Source organism: Hoplias malabaricus, chromosome 3 (genome assembly GCF_029633855.1).
Source record: "Hoplias malabaricus isolate fHopMal1 chromosome 3, fHopMal1.hap1, whole genome shotgun sequence".
NCBI classification, from domain to species: domain Eukaryota; kingdom Metazoa; phylum Chordata; class Actinopteri; order Characiformes; family Erythrinidae; genus Hoplias; species Hoplias malabaricus.
This window is the reverse complement of record NC_089802.1, coordinates 76,546,361-76,561,360: the sequence shown is the minus strand read 5'-3', so window position 1 is coordinate 76,561,360 and position 15,000 is coordinate 76,546,361. Positions and strand designations below refer to the sequence as shown.

General features: G+C 48.3%; 1 protein-coding gene across 1 annotated transcript in view; it reads right to left on the bottom strand.

The window, feature by feature from the left end:
- The window catches only part of LOC136691891 (E3 ubiquitin-protein ligase SMURF2-like), a 53,740-nt gene that overhangs the window by 5,886 nt on the left and 32,854 nt on the right, over positions 1-15,000 (bottom strand). Inside the window, exons 9-12 of the mRNA XM_066664814.1 lie at positions 12,381-12,465; positions 11,670-11,828; positions 10,944-10,991; positions 1,835-2,021 (exon numbers count right to left, since the gene is read on the bottom strand). Of these exons, the coding sequence (XP_066520911.1) occupies positions 1,835-2,021; positions 10,944-10,991; positions 11,670-11,828; positions 12,381-12,465 (479 nt within the window). The remainder of the gene's footprint in view (positions 1-1,834; positions 2,022-10,943; positions 10,992-11,669; positions 11,829-12,380; positions 12,466-15,000) is intronic.

Sequence of the window (15,000 nt, the reverse complement as noted above, 5' to 3'; positions counted from 1 at the left end):
GCACTGTATACGGCTTCGCTGGAACACTGCGATGAGCATTTGATGGCATTCAACAGTGCACTGAACACAGTCCCAATGCTCCACAGCCCAAAGTTGGATGGCTATGTGCCCCTCTAGCCAACTCACGTCTGTCACTGGGCCTGCTGAGCGTGTGTGTGAGCTTATACGAGCGGAGTGTGTGGAGTTTGAAGTCTGGACTCACTTATTAGAACACTGTGTGGGTACTTTTGGAAACGCGGTGTATCTCTTTAACAACGCAATGAGCCGTGACCTGCGGGAAAGTACAGCGTGGTTCCTAAGCACCCGTTTCCTCAGATTCGCTGTGAAGCAGGACGTTCAGGAACAGGCTTTTCTTGGTATTTATGAAGGAATGCCAGTGAAGTCATATTTTTTCATCACTAGCTGCCAACAGCACAGTTATGAAGTTAACGTCTGCCTGGGCCAAGCTTCACGATCAACCTCCCCTCCACGCTCCCTCACTCCCATCCCTTCCTCCCTCACCGCTGAAATCATGCAGCAGGAATGCCTTCCTTCCAAGAAACACATGACTGGAGAGTACAGGAGAGGAGAGGAGAAGGAGAAGAGAAGAGAAAAAGAGACAAAGATCAGAGGGGAAGAGAAAAGGAGATAAATAACAGAGGAGAAAAGAAAACAAGAAAGAGAGGGAGAAGAAGACAACAGGAGATAAAGAACAGAGGGAGGAGGGAGAAGAGAAGAGAAAAGGAGACAAAGATCAGAGGGAGAAGAGAAAACAAGGAAGAGAAGAGAAAAGGAGATAAAGAACAGAGGGAGAAGAGAAATGAAGTGTAGAAGAGGGAGGAGGGGAGAGGGAAGAAAAGAGAAGAGAAGAGGAGACAAAGATCAGAGGGAGAAGAGAAGAGAAGGAGACAAAGAACAGAGGGGAAGAGAAAAGGAGATAAATAACAGAGGGAGAAGAGAAATGAAGTGTAGAAGAGAGGGAGGAGGGGAGAGGAATAAGAGAAGAGAAAAAGAGACAAGGAAGAGGGTGAGAAGAGAAAAAAAGGAAGAGGGAGAAGAGAAGAGAAAATGAGATAAAGAACAGAGGGAGAAGAGAAATGAAGTGAAGAAGAGAGGGAAGAGGAGAGTAAACGAAACAAAGGGAGGGAGAAGAGAAAACAAGGAAGAGAGGAAGAAGAGAAAAAGAAACAAGGAAGAGAGGGAGAAGAGAAATGAAGAGAAGAGAGGAGGAGATAATAGGGAAGGAGAACTGAGTTGGAGAAGAGAAGAGAAGACAGCATCCTATCTTTTGGGAAAAAGAAGGACCAATGAAGCTGCAGATGATAGTAGAGAAATGAAGAGAAACAGAGCCCATGTCCTGCTCCCATCCTGATCGTTGTTAGAAATGTTCTGTTCCACACTTTCCCTGTAAACATGTTTTTTTTAATCCCATGTTTTCTTTGCAGAAAGGTCTGCTACACCATGAAGGCCATAAAACAGCTTTTGATCAGTGAACGCTAAACAGTTCCCCGCCGTTCTCTGCCAAGTGTTTTTTTTAATACAAATGGACAACATCTGGATGAGATTTTGTTTTGAGAAAGCACGTTACCCACCACCGTGCCTTTAAAACCAAGACTGGCTCATTTCTATCCATTTCTTCAGCCTACATTTTTTTCCTGCTGTCGTAAGTGAATGGCTAGACTTCTTCTCCCTTGCTGTGTAGTGAGTGACCAGCACATGCCCCACTGGAGGCTCTTCAGGACAGCTCCATCAATCAGAGCTGACACTGCACTTATGAACAGTTCAATGTTTGATTTAAACACCGTCATCGTTTCAGAGTCAAAACCGGAGCAGGAGACGTGGAGGAGGCGCTCACCTCGAAGATCTCCTCTCTGCTGACCTCGATGCGGCAATGTCCAGCCTGGGGCTGAGCCTGGGACAGTTCCTGCCTCAGAACCTTCAGCTTGTGAACCAGGTCTCGCTTATACTTTGGAACGGTCAGACACTCGGCCTCCTCCGGGACGTTACACAGAGCAGACTGCTCCTTCAGCTGAGGGGGAGCGCTGGGGAGAGAGAGATATTTGTCATGCCAATAAAGCACATTTGAATTGAATTGAGAGAGAGAGAGAGAAAGACAGAAAGAGAGAGAGAGACAGGGAATGAGACAGAGAGAGAGAGAAAGAGAGAGAGAGAGAGAGAGAGAGACAGGGAATGAGACCGAGAGAGCGGGAAAGAGAGACAGAGAGAAAGAGCAGAGCGAGAGAGCGAGCCAGAAAGAGAGAGAGAATGAGACAGAGAGATAGACAGAGAGTGAGGGAATGAGAGAGAGAGAGAGAAAGAGAGCGAGAGAGAGAGGGAATGAGACAGAGAGAGAGACAGGGAATGAGACCGAGAGAGCGGGAAAGAGAGACAGAGCGAGAGAGAGAGAAAGAGCAGAGCGAGAGAGCGAGCCAGAAAGATAGAGAGAATGAGAGAGAGAGAGACAGAATGAGACAGAGAGAAAGACAGAGAGATAGACAGAGTGAGAGACGGAAAGAGAGAGATAAAGAGAGAGAGACAGAGAAAGAGAGAAGAGAGAAGATCATAAATGAACTCTTAAATTCCTCATAGCCCTAACCTCACTTTTGTAAGTAGCAGAAGACAGATTTGATAGATCTGACAATTTCTGTGACATTTCCCACTGTAACTCAGAGCAGTTATATACTGCTCGTTATTTACACTGATCTTTGTTTACATACACTACTTGTTATTAATACACTGCTCATTGTTTACACACTGCATTTTAATAGTTCATGCTTATTACTCAATCCAATCATTCAAATAAAAATTAACGTAAAGAGAAATGGCCTGGTCAGTGACCCCCCCTCTATTCTAACCCTCCCAAACACAAATATTTCTCCAAGAGAGCAGGAAAAGAAAGGATCGCATTTGAGCAAACGCTGTGAATTCTGGCCATTCCCTTCTAAAGCCACATCGGGAAAAATCTGTCTCCCAAACCCTCAGCAGCCTTCCTGCCCGGCTTTCCCAACATATTTACACTAGCCCTCACAGAAAAGAGAGCTTTGTGTCAGGGAGGGGAACACAGAGCAGGAACTCAAAACGAGCGAAAGGAGGGGAGGAAAACGACGAGAGTGGAGTGAACATTTGTAGGAACGTGCCCAAACAAACGCTGTCTAAACAAACCCTCCACCAAGCTTCCTGCTCAGACCTAATCTCCGCTCCGGTGCTAAAGCTGTGGACGGACAAATTTAACACGGCTTTAACTCAATATTATGATTTCATACAATACACTCCACCACTGTCTGCGAGGAATGTGGTGTGTTCTCCCTGTGTCTGCGTGGGTTTCCTCCAGGTGACTGTCTGTGAGGAGTGTGGTGTGTTCTCCCTGTGTCTGTGTGGGTTTCCTCCGGGTGACTGTCTGTGAGGAGTGTGGTGTGTTCTCCCTGTGTCTGCGTGGGTTTCCTCCAGGTGACTGTCTGTGAGGAGTGTGGTGTGTTCTCCCTGTGTCTGTGTGGGTTTCCTCCGGGTGACTGTCTGTGAGGAGTGTGGTGTGTTCTCTCTGTGTCTGCGTGGGTTTCCTCCGGGTGACTGTCTGTGAGGAGTGTGGTGTGTTCTCCGTGTCTGCGTGGGTTTCCTCCGGGTGACTGTCTGTGAGGAGTGTGGTGTGTTCTCCCTGTGTCTGCGTGGGTTTCCTCCGGGTGACTGTCTGTGAGGAGTGTGGTGTGTTCTCCCTGTGTCTGCGTGGGTTTCCTCCGGGTGACTGTCTGTGAGGAGTGTGGTGTGTTCTCCCTGTGTCTGCGTGGGTTTCCTCCGGGTGACTGTCTGTGAGGAGTGTGGTGTGTTCTCCCTGTGTCTGTGTGGGTTTCCTCCCACAGTCCAAACACACTTTAGGAGGTGCATTTGCTTTTGAAATTGCCCACAGTGTGTTCCCCTGCCTTTCACCTATTGAATCCAGATGGGTTTCTAGACCCCCCCCCTGAACAGGATGAAGGGTTTACAGAATGAACAAGTGAATGAATGAATGATACACTCCGTTATCCAGTTCTGCTGGAGTGAATTAACTGAAAATACTTGTTTAAAACAGGATCCCTGCAGTGAGTGCTCAGTCTGGACAGCGTCAGTCTTTCTGCAACTACACGTTCCTGGTTTTCATGAGAAATTCCAGGAGAAAAACTCCATAGTTTACTCAGTTGTGTTTTTTTTTTAGCATATGTAATTACACTGAAACGTTTGTGAAATAAAAGCTCACACAGAGCAGACAGCAAGGGGAAAGCCCAGAGCACGCCAACCCAACATTTATTCACCAAGCATCAACAAACCCTAAACCTGTACGTGGTGGCTGGGAGTTTCTAGAATGTTCTACCCTTATTCACAGTGCTTTTTCTGGCTCCACAGCTCTTTACTGGAAAACTCGAGAGCTGACTGTCAAAGTGAGAATGATGATGCTTTTAGAGAAGAGGTTTTTTTTTTTAAAAAAGCATGGAGGTGAATTTTAGAAAATGGCTTTTTTTGGGGGGGAGTGGGGTTTCGATGGAGAATAGTGGTATTTCACCACTGATTGAGAACGACACAAGACATGGGCGGCACAGTGGCTATCACCTCCTATCTGGGCGGAGTGTCCATGTTCTCTCTGTGTCTGCGTGGGTTTCCTCCGGGTGACCGTCTGTGAGGAGTGTGGTGTGTTCTCCCTGTGTCTGAGTGGGTTTCCTCCAGGTGACCGTCTGTAAGGAGTGTGGTGTGTTCTCCCTGTGTCTGAGTGGGTTTCCTCCGGGTGACCGTCTGTGAGGAGTATGGTGTGTTCTCCCTGTGTCTGTGTGGGTTTCCTCCAGGTGACCGTCTGTGAGGAGTGTGGTGTGTTCTCCCTGTGTCTGTGTGGGTTTCCTCCGGGTGACTGTCTGTGAGGAGTGTGGTGTGTTCTCCCTGTGTCTGTGTGGGTGTCCTCCGGGTGACTGTCTGTGAGGAGTGTGGTGTGTTCTCCCTGTGTCTGTGTGGGTGTCCTCCGGGTGACTGTCTGTGAGGAGTGTGGAGTGTTCTCCGCGTGTCTGCGTTTCCTCCCACAGCCCAAAAACATGGAGGTTAGGTGAACGGTCTTCTCTAATAACTGTCCTGCTGTGAGTAAGTGAGTGTGTATGTGTGGGAGTGAATGTGTGTATGCATTAAAAATAAAAAAATTCAACAAAAAATTGACCTATAGTTTTTCCCCCTGATGGAGCTCAGAACGAATGCAATAAACCCTTCACTTTACACACTGCTTATTTTAAGGTTTTTTTTTTTTGTTAAAGGAACACTAGGTAGGATTTGGGAGATTTTTTCCTACCCTCTTCCAAAAGTTACAAAGTCCGTTTTCTGCAGTGCTGAGCCGAGATTAGCAAAAACCAAAGCTCTGTTCTCCTTATTACTGGTCCGTGAGGCATCACAATGAATCTGAAGCTGTAACTTTACTGTGAAAGTACTACACAGTGTTCCTTTAAATAAATTGAAAACTTGTACACACAGTAAAATGTTGAAGCCTGCTGCAGAATGATTTTAGCTGTTCATACGATAAAAATGGCGACGTCTGGTGGAAACTGCCTGGTGTCTTTTGGAGAACGGGGACCTGCGTTGGAGACCGAGAGGTTATGATAACCTCTGCTTCAGAGCGCGGCTGTGTGGAGGCCCAGCATTCCACAAAAATGCCACTGCTCGGTCTCCAGGGTCACGGCAGCGACCGCAGAGACTAAACATCAGCACTTCTGCCAGTGTGGTTTTCAGAAAGTGAGCATCGAGCACTAACGCCCACCCTTTCCAACTGTACTTTAAAAATACAGAACAGAACTCCCTTTTGGTCTGCTCTGTTTGGACCGATCTGTCTCGGGTGCGTCTGGGCGCAGAGAGGATGTGTAATTAAGAAAAAGCTGGTCCTTCTTTCACTGGCTCCCTGTCAGAGCCACTCAAGCCAACGAGGGGGTACGGCCTGAGGTTAGAGACCTCAAACTGTGGAGAGAAAAAGGAAACAGAAACAGAGGAAGCTTTAAACAAACGCGCCGGGTCTATGTCGGACGGCGCTGGCGTGCAGGATAATAAGGTCATTTAGAGGCGACGTGTAATTAAACGTTCACATGGCATTTCTCTGCCTGCTTTTGGCTCGAGTCGTCAGAAAGCCACTGTGTCGGACAGAGACTGAACAAGCTAAAGAGTTCAGAGGGAGCGTGTTTCACGTACGGAGACTCGTAAAGTGCTCTGCTCTGTTTTTGAAAACGTGAAAAAGCGCCGGACTCCTCTGAAGCTCTGAAGGTCCACGGTGTTTGGAAAAACACAACCCTGAGGTTTAATGGTTAATATGTGGTTAATATAAAAAAGACCTTGACTCAGAGGACTCAAAAGTTCAACACAACTGGCATCACCCCTCCCCCTAGTGCACTATTTCACGCTGTGTCCAAAACAAGACCCTGTTCACTATTTAGTGCACTATTTCAGACTGTGTCCAAAACAAGACCCTGTTCACTATTTAGTGCACTATTTCAGACCGTGTCCAAAACAAGACCCTGTTCACTATTTAGTGCACTATTTCAGACCGTGTCCAAAACAAGACCCTGTTCACTATTTAGTGCACTATTTCAGACCGTGTCCAAAACAAGACCCTGTTCACTATTTTCGGTCCCAATCTAAGTTTTTTTAAGCAACCTATCATTTTGAGAGAGTCTGCCATTGAGTACTTCTCTAAAAACAGTGGAGACTATTTAGTACACCCTTAAAGTCCCATAATTAGCACTGCAAGGTGTATCCAGGTGGACCGTCCTGTGATGACACACAAATGAGAGTCTGATTCCTGTACTAGTGCTCGTGTATATAGTGCTCCTCGTTTCACAACACCGTTTGTGTTCCCTCTAACAATGCCCTGTACAGTCCTGAATCACCAGTGGAAGAGACAGCGATTACAGACTATTTCAAACACAGGTTGTCTCTCAGATTGAGTGCAGTGGAGGGGTATAAATGTGCTGCATGGTTTGGCTCAGTGTTTGGTTTCTATTGGTAAGAGAAAACTGGCCTGTGAACTGCTGAACTCGTCGGTGGGCCAAAATCCCAGTAAGAATAAACACGGGGCTTCTGGGCACTGTGGAGGTGGCTCACATATAAAACAAACACACACACACACACACACACACACACTCTGTACTATCAAAAGACTCTTTATTCAGTAGGCGCCAAATGTGCACGCTACAAATCCACAAACTACTTAACAGCAGTGGCAAGTTTACTCTCCCCTAGGACGCCCATGTTTGTGTGTGTGTGTGTGTGTGTGTGTGTGTGTGTGTGTGTGTGTGTGTGTGTCAGGTATGTAAAACTGGACCAAAGTAAAGCTGGCAACTCAGCTGCATAATATTTGGGAGAACATTTGCACGGATTATGAAGTATTTTAATAATAATAATAATCATTATGGAATGTAATTATTTGACGCTGCACTCTTTTGAACTCTGAATGAAACCCTGCCCTTGTCACACTATGCTGCCTCCGCAAAACCCTGAAACTATACCCCGTCCAATGCATTTAATTCAACCTCGACAGGCTCGCTGCGATTTACCAGAGTAATTCACAGCTCCGTTGGTGGAGGAGCACTGTTCCTACGCCAGTTCCTAAACGCTCTGAAAAAGAACGGAAGACATGCAAATCCTCTAGGCATCATTAAATCCAGATTTAAATCATATTTCATTAAATATAACAGATCTAATTAAATTACAGAGAAATTGAAAGCTAAACCCCCTTCATCCATTCGCAAGAAAACTCTTATACAATGTCCAGCCATGAGGAAACGTTTACAGCAGAGACAGGCCCAGAAAAGCAGTTCTATATGTAAACCACCGCTTTCAGAAACACCACCGCAGCTACACTTAAAAAAACAAAAAAACAACAACAACAAAAAAACCAATTATAATACTGCTGTTTTCCAATAGGCCGAGTACAGGCAGTGTGTGTAATAAAGAGGCCAGACATGGTCAGACTGAATGTTTTGTGGAGGTCTGATCTGAGACAGTTTTAGGATCCAGTCTGCACGCCAGGTCAGATTAACTTTACATTGCTGAGTCTTTCACCGCACTCTCAAAGACTCCGTACACTCGATACACTCGCGTTCGTTTAGTTAAATCACCACAGACGAGACGAGAGAAAGAGCAGGCACTCGATTCGAAAACACTTTACTGAGCTGGAGAAATGTTTTTTTCTGCTCCGAGAACAGTTCTTCATGTTTTTCAATCAATCATTCATACCACCAAACAGTGGGAAACAATAATAACAATCACTTATTTTTATTTTAATATGTTAGTCCATACAATGCAGAAGGACACGTAAACATCAGGCTTCTCACTGGTGCTTTCTGTCGCTAGTCAAAGTGAAACCAGACAAAGTCTCTGATAAGTTGATGGCTCACTGTTTTGTGGTTTTAATACAAACCACGAAAAGCTGATCACAGACTGATGCTAAGATCCTCAGGCTGTTCACACTCGGCTCCTGATTGGGTGAAATGTGGAGGATAAATATTGCAATGAGTGTAAAGTGCGCTGATGGTGTGTTGTTGCCGTGTGCATTGGTGATGGTGTGTTGTTGCCGTGTGCAGTGGTGATGGTGTGTTGTTGCCGTGTGCATTGGTGATGGTGGGTTGTTGCCGTGTGCATTGGTGATGGTGGGTTGTTGCCGTGTGCATTGGTGATGGTGGGTTGTTGCCGTGTGCATTGGTGATGGTGGGTTGTTGCCGTGTGCATTGGTGATGGTGGGTTGTTGCCGTGTGCATTGGTGATGGTGGGTTGTTGCCGTGTGCATTGGTGATGGTGGGTTGTTGCCGTGTGCATTGGTGATGGTGGGTTGTTGCCGTGTGCATTGGTGATGGTGGGTTGTTGCCGTGTGCATTGGTGATGGTGGGTTGTTGCCGTGTGCATTGGTGATGGTGGGTTGTTGCCGTGTGCATTGGTGATGGTGGGTTGTTGCCGTGTGCATTGGTGATGGTGTGTTGTTGCCGTGTGCATTGGTGATGGTGTGTTGTTGCCGTGTGCATTGGTGATGGTGTGTTGTTGCCGTGTGCATTGGTGATGGTGTGTTGTTGCCGTGTGCATGGTGATGGTGTGTTGTTGCCGTGTGCATTGGTGATGGTGTGTTGTTGCCGTGTGCATTGGTGATGGTGTGTTGTTGCCGTGTGCATTGGTGATGGTGTGTTGTTGCCGTGTGTAGTGGTGATGGTGTGTTGTTGCCGTGTGTAGTGGTGATGGTGTGTTGTTGCCGTGTGTAGTGGTGATGGTGTGTTGTTGCCGTGTGTACTGTGATGATGTGTTGTTGCCGTGTGTAGTGGTGATGGTGTGTTGTTGCCGTGTGTACTGTGATGATGTGTTGTTGCCGTGTGTAGTGGTGATGGTGTGTTGTTGCCGTGTGTACTGTGATGATGTGTTGTTGCCGTGTGTACTGTGATGATGTGTTGTTGCCGTGTGTAGTGGTGATGATGTGTTGTTGCCGTGTGTAGTGGTGATGATGTGTTGTTGCCGTGTATACTGTGAGAGGCTGTTGTGGCTGTGCTGATTGGGTCACACCACTGACATTAGCGCTTCAGCTTTGTACAAAGTCTCTGATCTTTCCTGTGATAAGAGACAGATGCTCAGACTGACTGACCACACACACACACACACACACACACACACCCCCCCGTCGCTTCCTCCGAAACAATAAAACAAACATACCAACGACAAAACATGTGTAAATTATTTTTGTGTTAGACATCTGTGAGAACGAGCGATCTCCACCCATCTGGACCGACTCAGACAGCCAGCACATCAGCTGCCGATCAGTAATGAATGTTTACAGATGTGGAAAAGAACCCACAAACAACCCAACACAGCCATGTTCAGCAGAGTGCTTTTAATAAGCTGTTAAAATGCCTTTCTGACGGCCAAGCAGCGAATAAAGAGAAACCTCGCTGGAGAGAACAGAAAAACGTCGGAATGGTGGAGAGGAAATGAACAATACTCATTAGTGGAGCGAGCACACACACACACACACACACACACACACACACACACACACACACACACACACACACACACACACACACACACACACACACACACACACACACACACACACACACACACACACACACACACACACACACACACACACACACACACACACACACACACACACACACACACACACACACACACACACACACACACACACACACACACACACACACACACACACACACACACACACACACACACACACACACACACCATGGTTTGAGGCAAGTGTGTGATGATTCAGTCTCGCAGTTTACACCCTGATAATTGGTACACTCACACATACATTTCCACTACATCTTTGCTTACGTTGTTACATTTCCACTGCGTAACTAAAGAAGAAATCTTCACGTCTGATCAACAACCTCGGAGCCAACTGGGAAAACCTTACCTTTTAGGGATCTTTCGCTTTCAAAGCGTTCAACATGTGAAGCCCACGTTAATTTACACACGAAGGAACTCACTGAGCAAAGTCTTCTTAAGTCTGACGCACTGTAATTAATTGTAACGTATAACTGCAATGAAAAATTCAACCATTCTCCCGCGCTTCTGTCATTTCCTGGTAACACTTGTGCAGCATCGATGCAGCATCTTTAAATCGTCTAAAACAACACTCGTGTGTACTTTTGGATTCAATATTATCCCCAAGAGCAGAACACATCCATCACAGTCTCCTGCAGCGCTCTTTCCTGAGGCACCAGTAAAACCACTACTGCATTTTTCATTTTTGTTTTTGTTTTGTTTGAATAAAGTTAAATTCTTATTTTAAATACGACGCCGCGGTTACCAGAAAATGACAAAAGAGCAGGAGAATGTTTGAGTTACCATAAAGATATAGAAAAAAATATATCACTAAGAGTTATTTGTAGACGTAATATTATTAATAAATGATAAACTATAACAGTAATTCAAACAGTAACAATATCTGAGACTATGGTGGGTACCTGAGATTTGGGGCTTCCACAGCTGCTCGAGATCCATTAGGGCTAGGACTACATGTGAGAGAGAGAGAGAGAGAGAGAGAGAGAGAGAGACAGACAGACAAACAAACGGAGAGAGAGAGAGAGAGAGAGAGAGAGTGAGAAAGAGAGACAGAGAGAGAGAGAGAGAGACAGACAGACAAACAAACGGAGAGAGAGAGAGAGAGAGAGAGAGAGACAGACAGACAAACAAACGGAGAGAGAGAGAGAGAGAGAGAGAGAGTGAGAAAGAGAGACAGAGAGAGAGAGAGAGAGACAGACAGACAAACAAAGAGAGAGAGTGAGAGTGAGAAAGAGAGAGACACAGACAGACAAAGAGAGAGAGAGAGACAGACACACAGAGAGAGAGGGACAAAGAGAGAAAGAGAGAGAGAGACAGAGAAAGAGGGAGAGAGAGACAGACACAGAGGGACAAAGAGAGAAAGTGTGAGAAAGAGAGTGAGAGTGAGAAAGAGAGAGAAAGACACACAGAGACAGAGAGGGACAAAGAGAGAAAGAGAGAGAGAGACAGACAGACACAGAGACAGAGAGGGACAAAGAGAGAAAGAGAGAGAGACAGAGAAAGAGGGAGCGACAGAGAGACAGAGAGAGAGAGAGAGGGATAGAGAGAGAAAGAGAGAGAGATTAACACCAGCCGCACAATAACAAGTCTGTTGTAAAGATATAAACAACAATAAATATCATTCTCACTTCAGAACTAGATGCAGGTTGGCGGAGAGACGCGGGTCAGTGAACTGAGTAGTTCGGTTGTTGTGATCCACAAAGTAGATGCGGCCCGTCGCCGTGTTACGGATCTCCCAGCCCTGGGGGAGGGGCCCGAGTTCCTCACAGTTAACGTTACTGAGATCCCTACACACACACACACACACACAGACACAGACACAGACACGTTTCTTAAAGTATATCCAGCGAGATGTCAGAGTGTACAGGGTCATCCATGTTAATCTATGCTAATATTCAACGTCTCGTGTGCTGAGAAGGGGCTAGAGGTGAACAGTTATCTGTGCAGGTATATAAATATACAGGGGTACAGGTGTGTGTGTGTGTATACAGTATGTTTAGCTTAAGGTGTGCTATGCAGGTGCGTGAGGTTGCCTGGGTGGGTGTAGAGAACACAGATACACCACAAGTTTGGGTGTACACCTGGGTAGGCGAGAAATATACTGTGGTATAAGTGTGTGTGTGTCTGTGTGTGTGTGTATGTATATATATATCTATATACACACAGTATGTGGATGTACAGGTGTGCTGTGGGACTGTGTGTCACCTGGCCAGTTGTACAGTAGATAGTGTTGTGTCTGTTGCCTGGGTATGCGTTCTCTCTGGACAGGTGTAGCTTATAGTGTAGGGGTTACAAGTTTACTGTATTTGTGTGTGTGTGTGTGTGTGTGTGTGTGTTACCTAGGCACTCGAGGGTCGTGCCATGTGCTGACGCCAGTCTGTGTATGGAGGAAATAAACCTGGCCCTGTTGCGTGGTTCTTTGTTCTGCAGGTGAAACAGAAAACAGAGGGAATGCATTCACTGGTGCATAACAAAACTAAGCTCGCTGGTCTATTGAATGTGAAGAAAAAAAACAAACAACATTCTTTAAAATGTTGTCATGCTCGTCAGACTTGTAAATGAGTTGCTGGGTTGATTCTGTGACTGTAGCCCTCTTGTTAAAATACAGCTTATAAAAAAGGCAACACATTCCAGCGATGACTCTCTTTTGATAAAAGCAAAGTTATTTCCAGCTGCTTCAGTGCCATGAATTTATTTCTCACTAAACTTCACAGTGTCTAAAGTATCCTTTTACCGCGTGCAGTGTGAGGGCGCGTCGTTGCCGCGTGCAGTGTGAGGGCGCGTCGTTGCCGCGCGCAGTGTGAGGGCGCGTCGTTGCCGCGCGCAGTGTGAGGGCGCGCCGTTGCCGCGCGCAGTGTGAGGGCGCGTCGTTGCCGCGTGTAGTGTGAGGGCGCGTCGTTGCCGCGCGCAGTGTGAGGGCGCGTCGTTGCCGCGCGCAGTGTGAGGGCGCGCCGTTGCCGCGCGCAGTGTGAGGGCGCGTCGTTGCCGCGTGTAGTGTGAGGGCGCGTCGTTGCCGCGTGTAGTGTGAGGGCGCGTCGTTGCCGCGTGCAGTGTGAGGGCGCGTCGTTGCCGCGTGTAGTGTGAGGGGCCGTCGTTGCCGCGTGTAGTGTGAGGGGCCGTCGTTGCCGCGTGTAGTGTGAGGGCGCGCCGTTGCCGCGTGTAGTGTGAGGGCGCGCCGTTGCCGCGTGTAGTGTGAGGGCGCGTCGTTGCCGCGTGTAGTGTGAGGGCGCGTCGTTGCCGCGTGTAGTGTGAGGGGCCGTCGTTGCCGCGTGCAGTGTGAGGGGCCGTCGTTGCCGCGTGCAGTGTGAGGGCGCGCCGTTGCCGCGTGTAGTGTGAGGGCGCGCCGTTGCCGCGTGTAGTGTGAGGGCGCGTCGTTGCCGCGTGCAGTGTGAGGGCGCGTCGTTGCCGCGTGTAGTGTGAGGGGCCGTCGTTGCCGCGTGTAGTGTGAGGGCGCGTCGTTGCCGCGTGTAGTGTGAGGGGCCGTCGTTGCCGCGTGCAGTGGGAGGGCGCGCCGTTGCCGCGTGCAGTGTGAGGGCGCGTCGTTGCCGCGTGCAGTGTGAGGGCGCGTCGTTGCCGCGTGTAGTGTGAGGGGCCGTCGTTGCCGTGTGTAGTGTGAGGGCGCGTCGTTGCCGTGTGTAGTGTGAGGGGCCGTCGTTGCCGTGTGTAGTGTGAGGGGCCGTCGTTGCCGTGTGTAGTGTGAGGGCGCGCCGTTGCCGCGTGCAGTGTGAGGGCGCGTCGTTGCCGCGTGTAGTGTGAGGGCGCGTCGTTGCCGCGTGTAGTGTGAGGGCGCGTCGTTGCCGCGTGTAGTGTGAGGGCGCGTCGTTGCCGCGTGTAGTGTGAGGGCGCGTCGTTGCCGCGTGTAGTGTGAGGGCGCGTCGTTGCCGCGTGTAGTGTGAGGGCGCGTCGTTGCCGTGTGTAGTGTGAGGGGCCGTCGTTGCCGTGTGTAGTGTGAGGGCGCGCCGTTGCCGTGTGTAGTGTGAGGGCGCGCCGTTGCCGAGTGTAGTGTGAGGGCGCGTCGTTGCCGTGTGTAGTGTGAGGGGCCGTCGTTGCCGCGTGCAGTGTGAGGGCGCGCGTCGTTGCCGTGTGTAGTGTGAGGGCGCGTCGTTGCCGTGTGTAGTGTGAGGGCGCGCGTCGTTGCCGTGTGTAGTGTGAGGGCGCGCGTCGTTGCCGTGTGTAGTGTGAGGGCGCGCCGTTGCCGTGTGTAGTGTGATGGTATGGTAGGTTGTTGCCGGGTGCACTTATCTTTTGATAAAAGCAAAGTTATTTCCAGCTGCTCCAGTGCCATAAATATATTTCTCACTAATCTTCACCGTGTCTAAAGTATCCTTTCACCAGCAAAATGCACACACACAACGCACAGAATGCGAAAAATCAGCAAAGCTCCAGCGTATACGTAGCGCAGCAACGGTGGAGGCTTTATCGCTTCACCAAGAACCTGCTCTCTTAACTCTCTTCCCTGCCTACACACATGGAAGCAATAAAAGAGCAGTCTCAGACGCTGATGCTACTGGAGTGTGAAGCGGAGGGCAGCTCTAGCAGACCTTATAAGGGCACGCACGCATCACTCAGAGCTCCATACCAGCGAGAGAACCTGGCTATTTTCCTGCCGTGGTCATGCATGAAACTGAAAATTGCATTTGTCAGATCATTACAGCGTGTTTCCATCTGTGTACTGGAGAAAGTCTGACATGCAAAACAAATACAGGCGGTGGAAAACGGGTGACTGACAAAGAAAAACACAACCAACTTCCTCCACTACCTCACTTAAGTGTTACAGCATTTAATGGAAGACGTAGCTCTAAAGAATCGGCTCGCGTTTCTACAGCGTCACGCTGGTGTTTTCAGAGCAGTAACTCTCAGGATAAACTCTGAACGTGGGCATCAGTCTTTAACATTCCCCGTCTGCCGCTGGACTGCGTTTGGACCCTTGCTTTCACCACTTATCCATTCCCCTTTGTT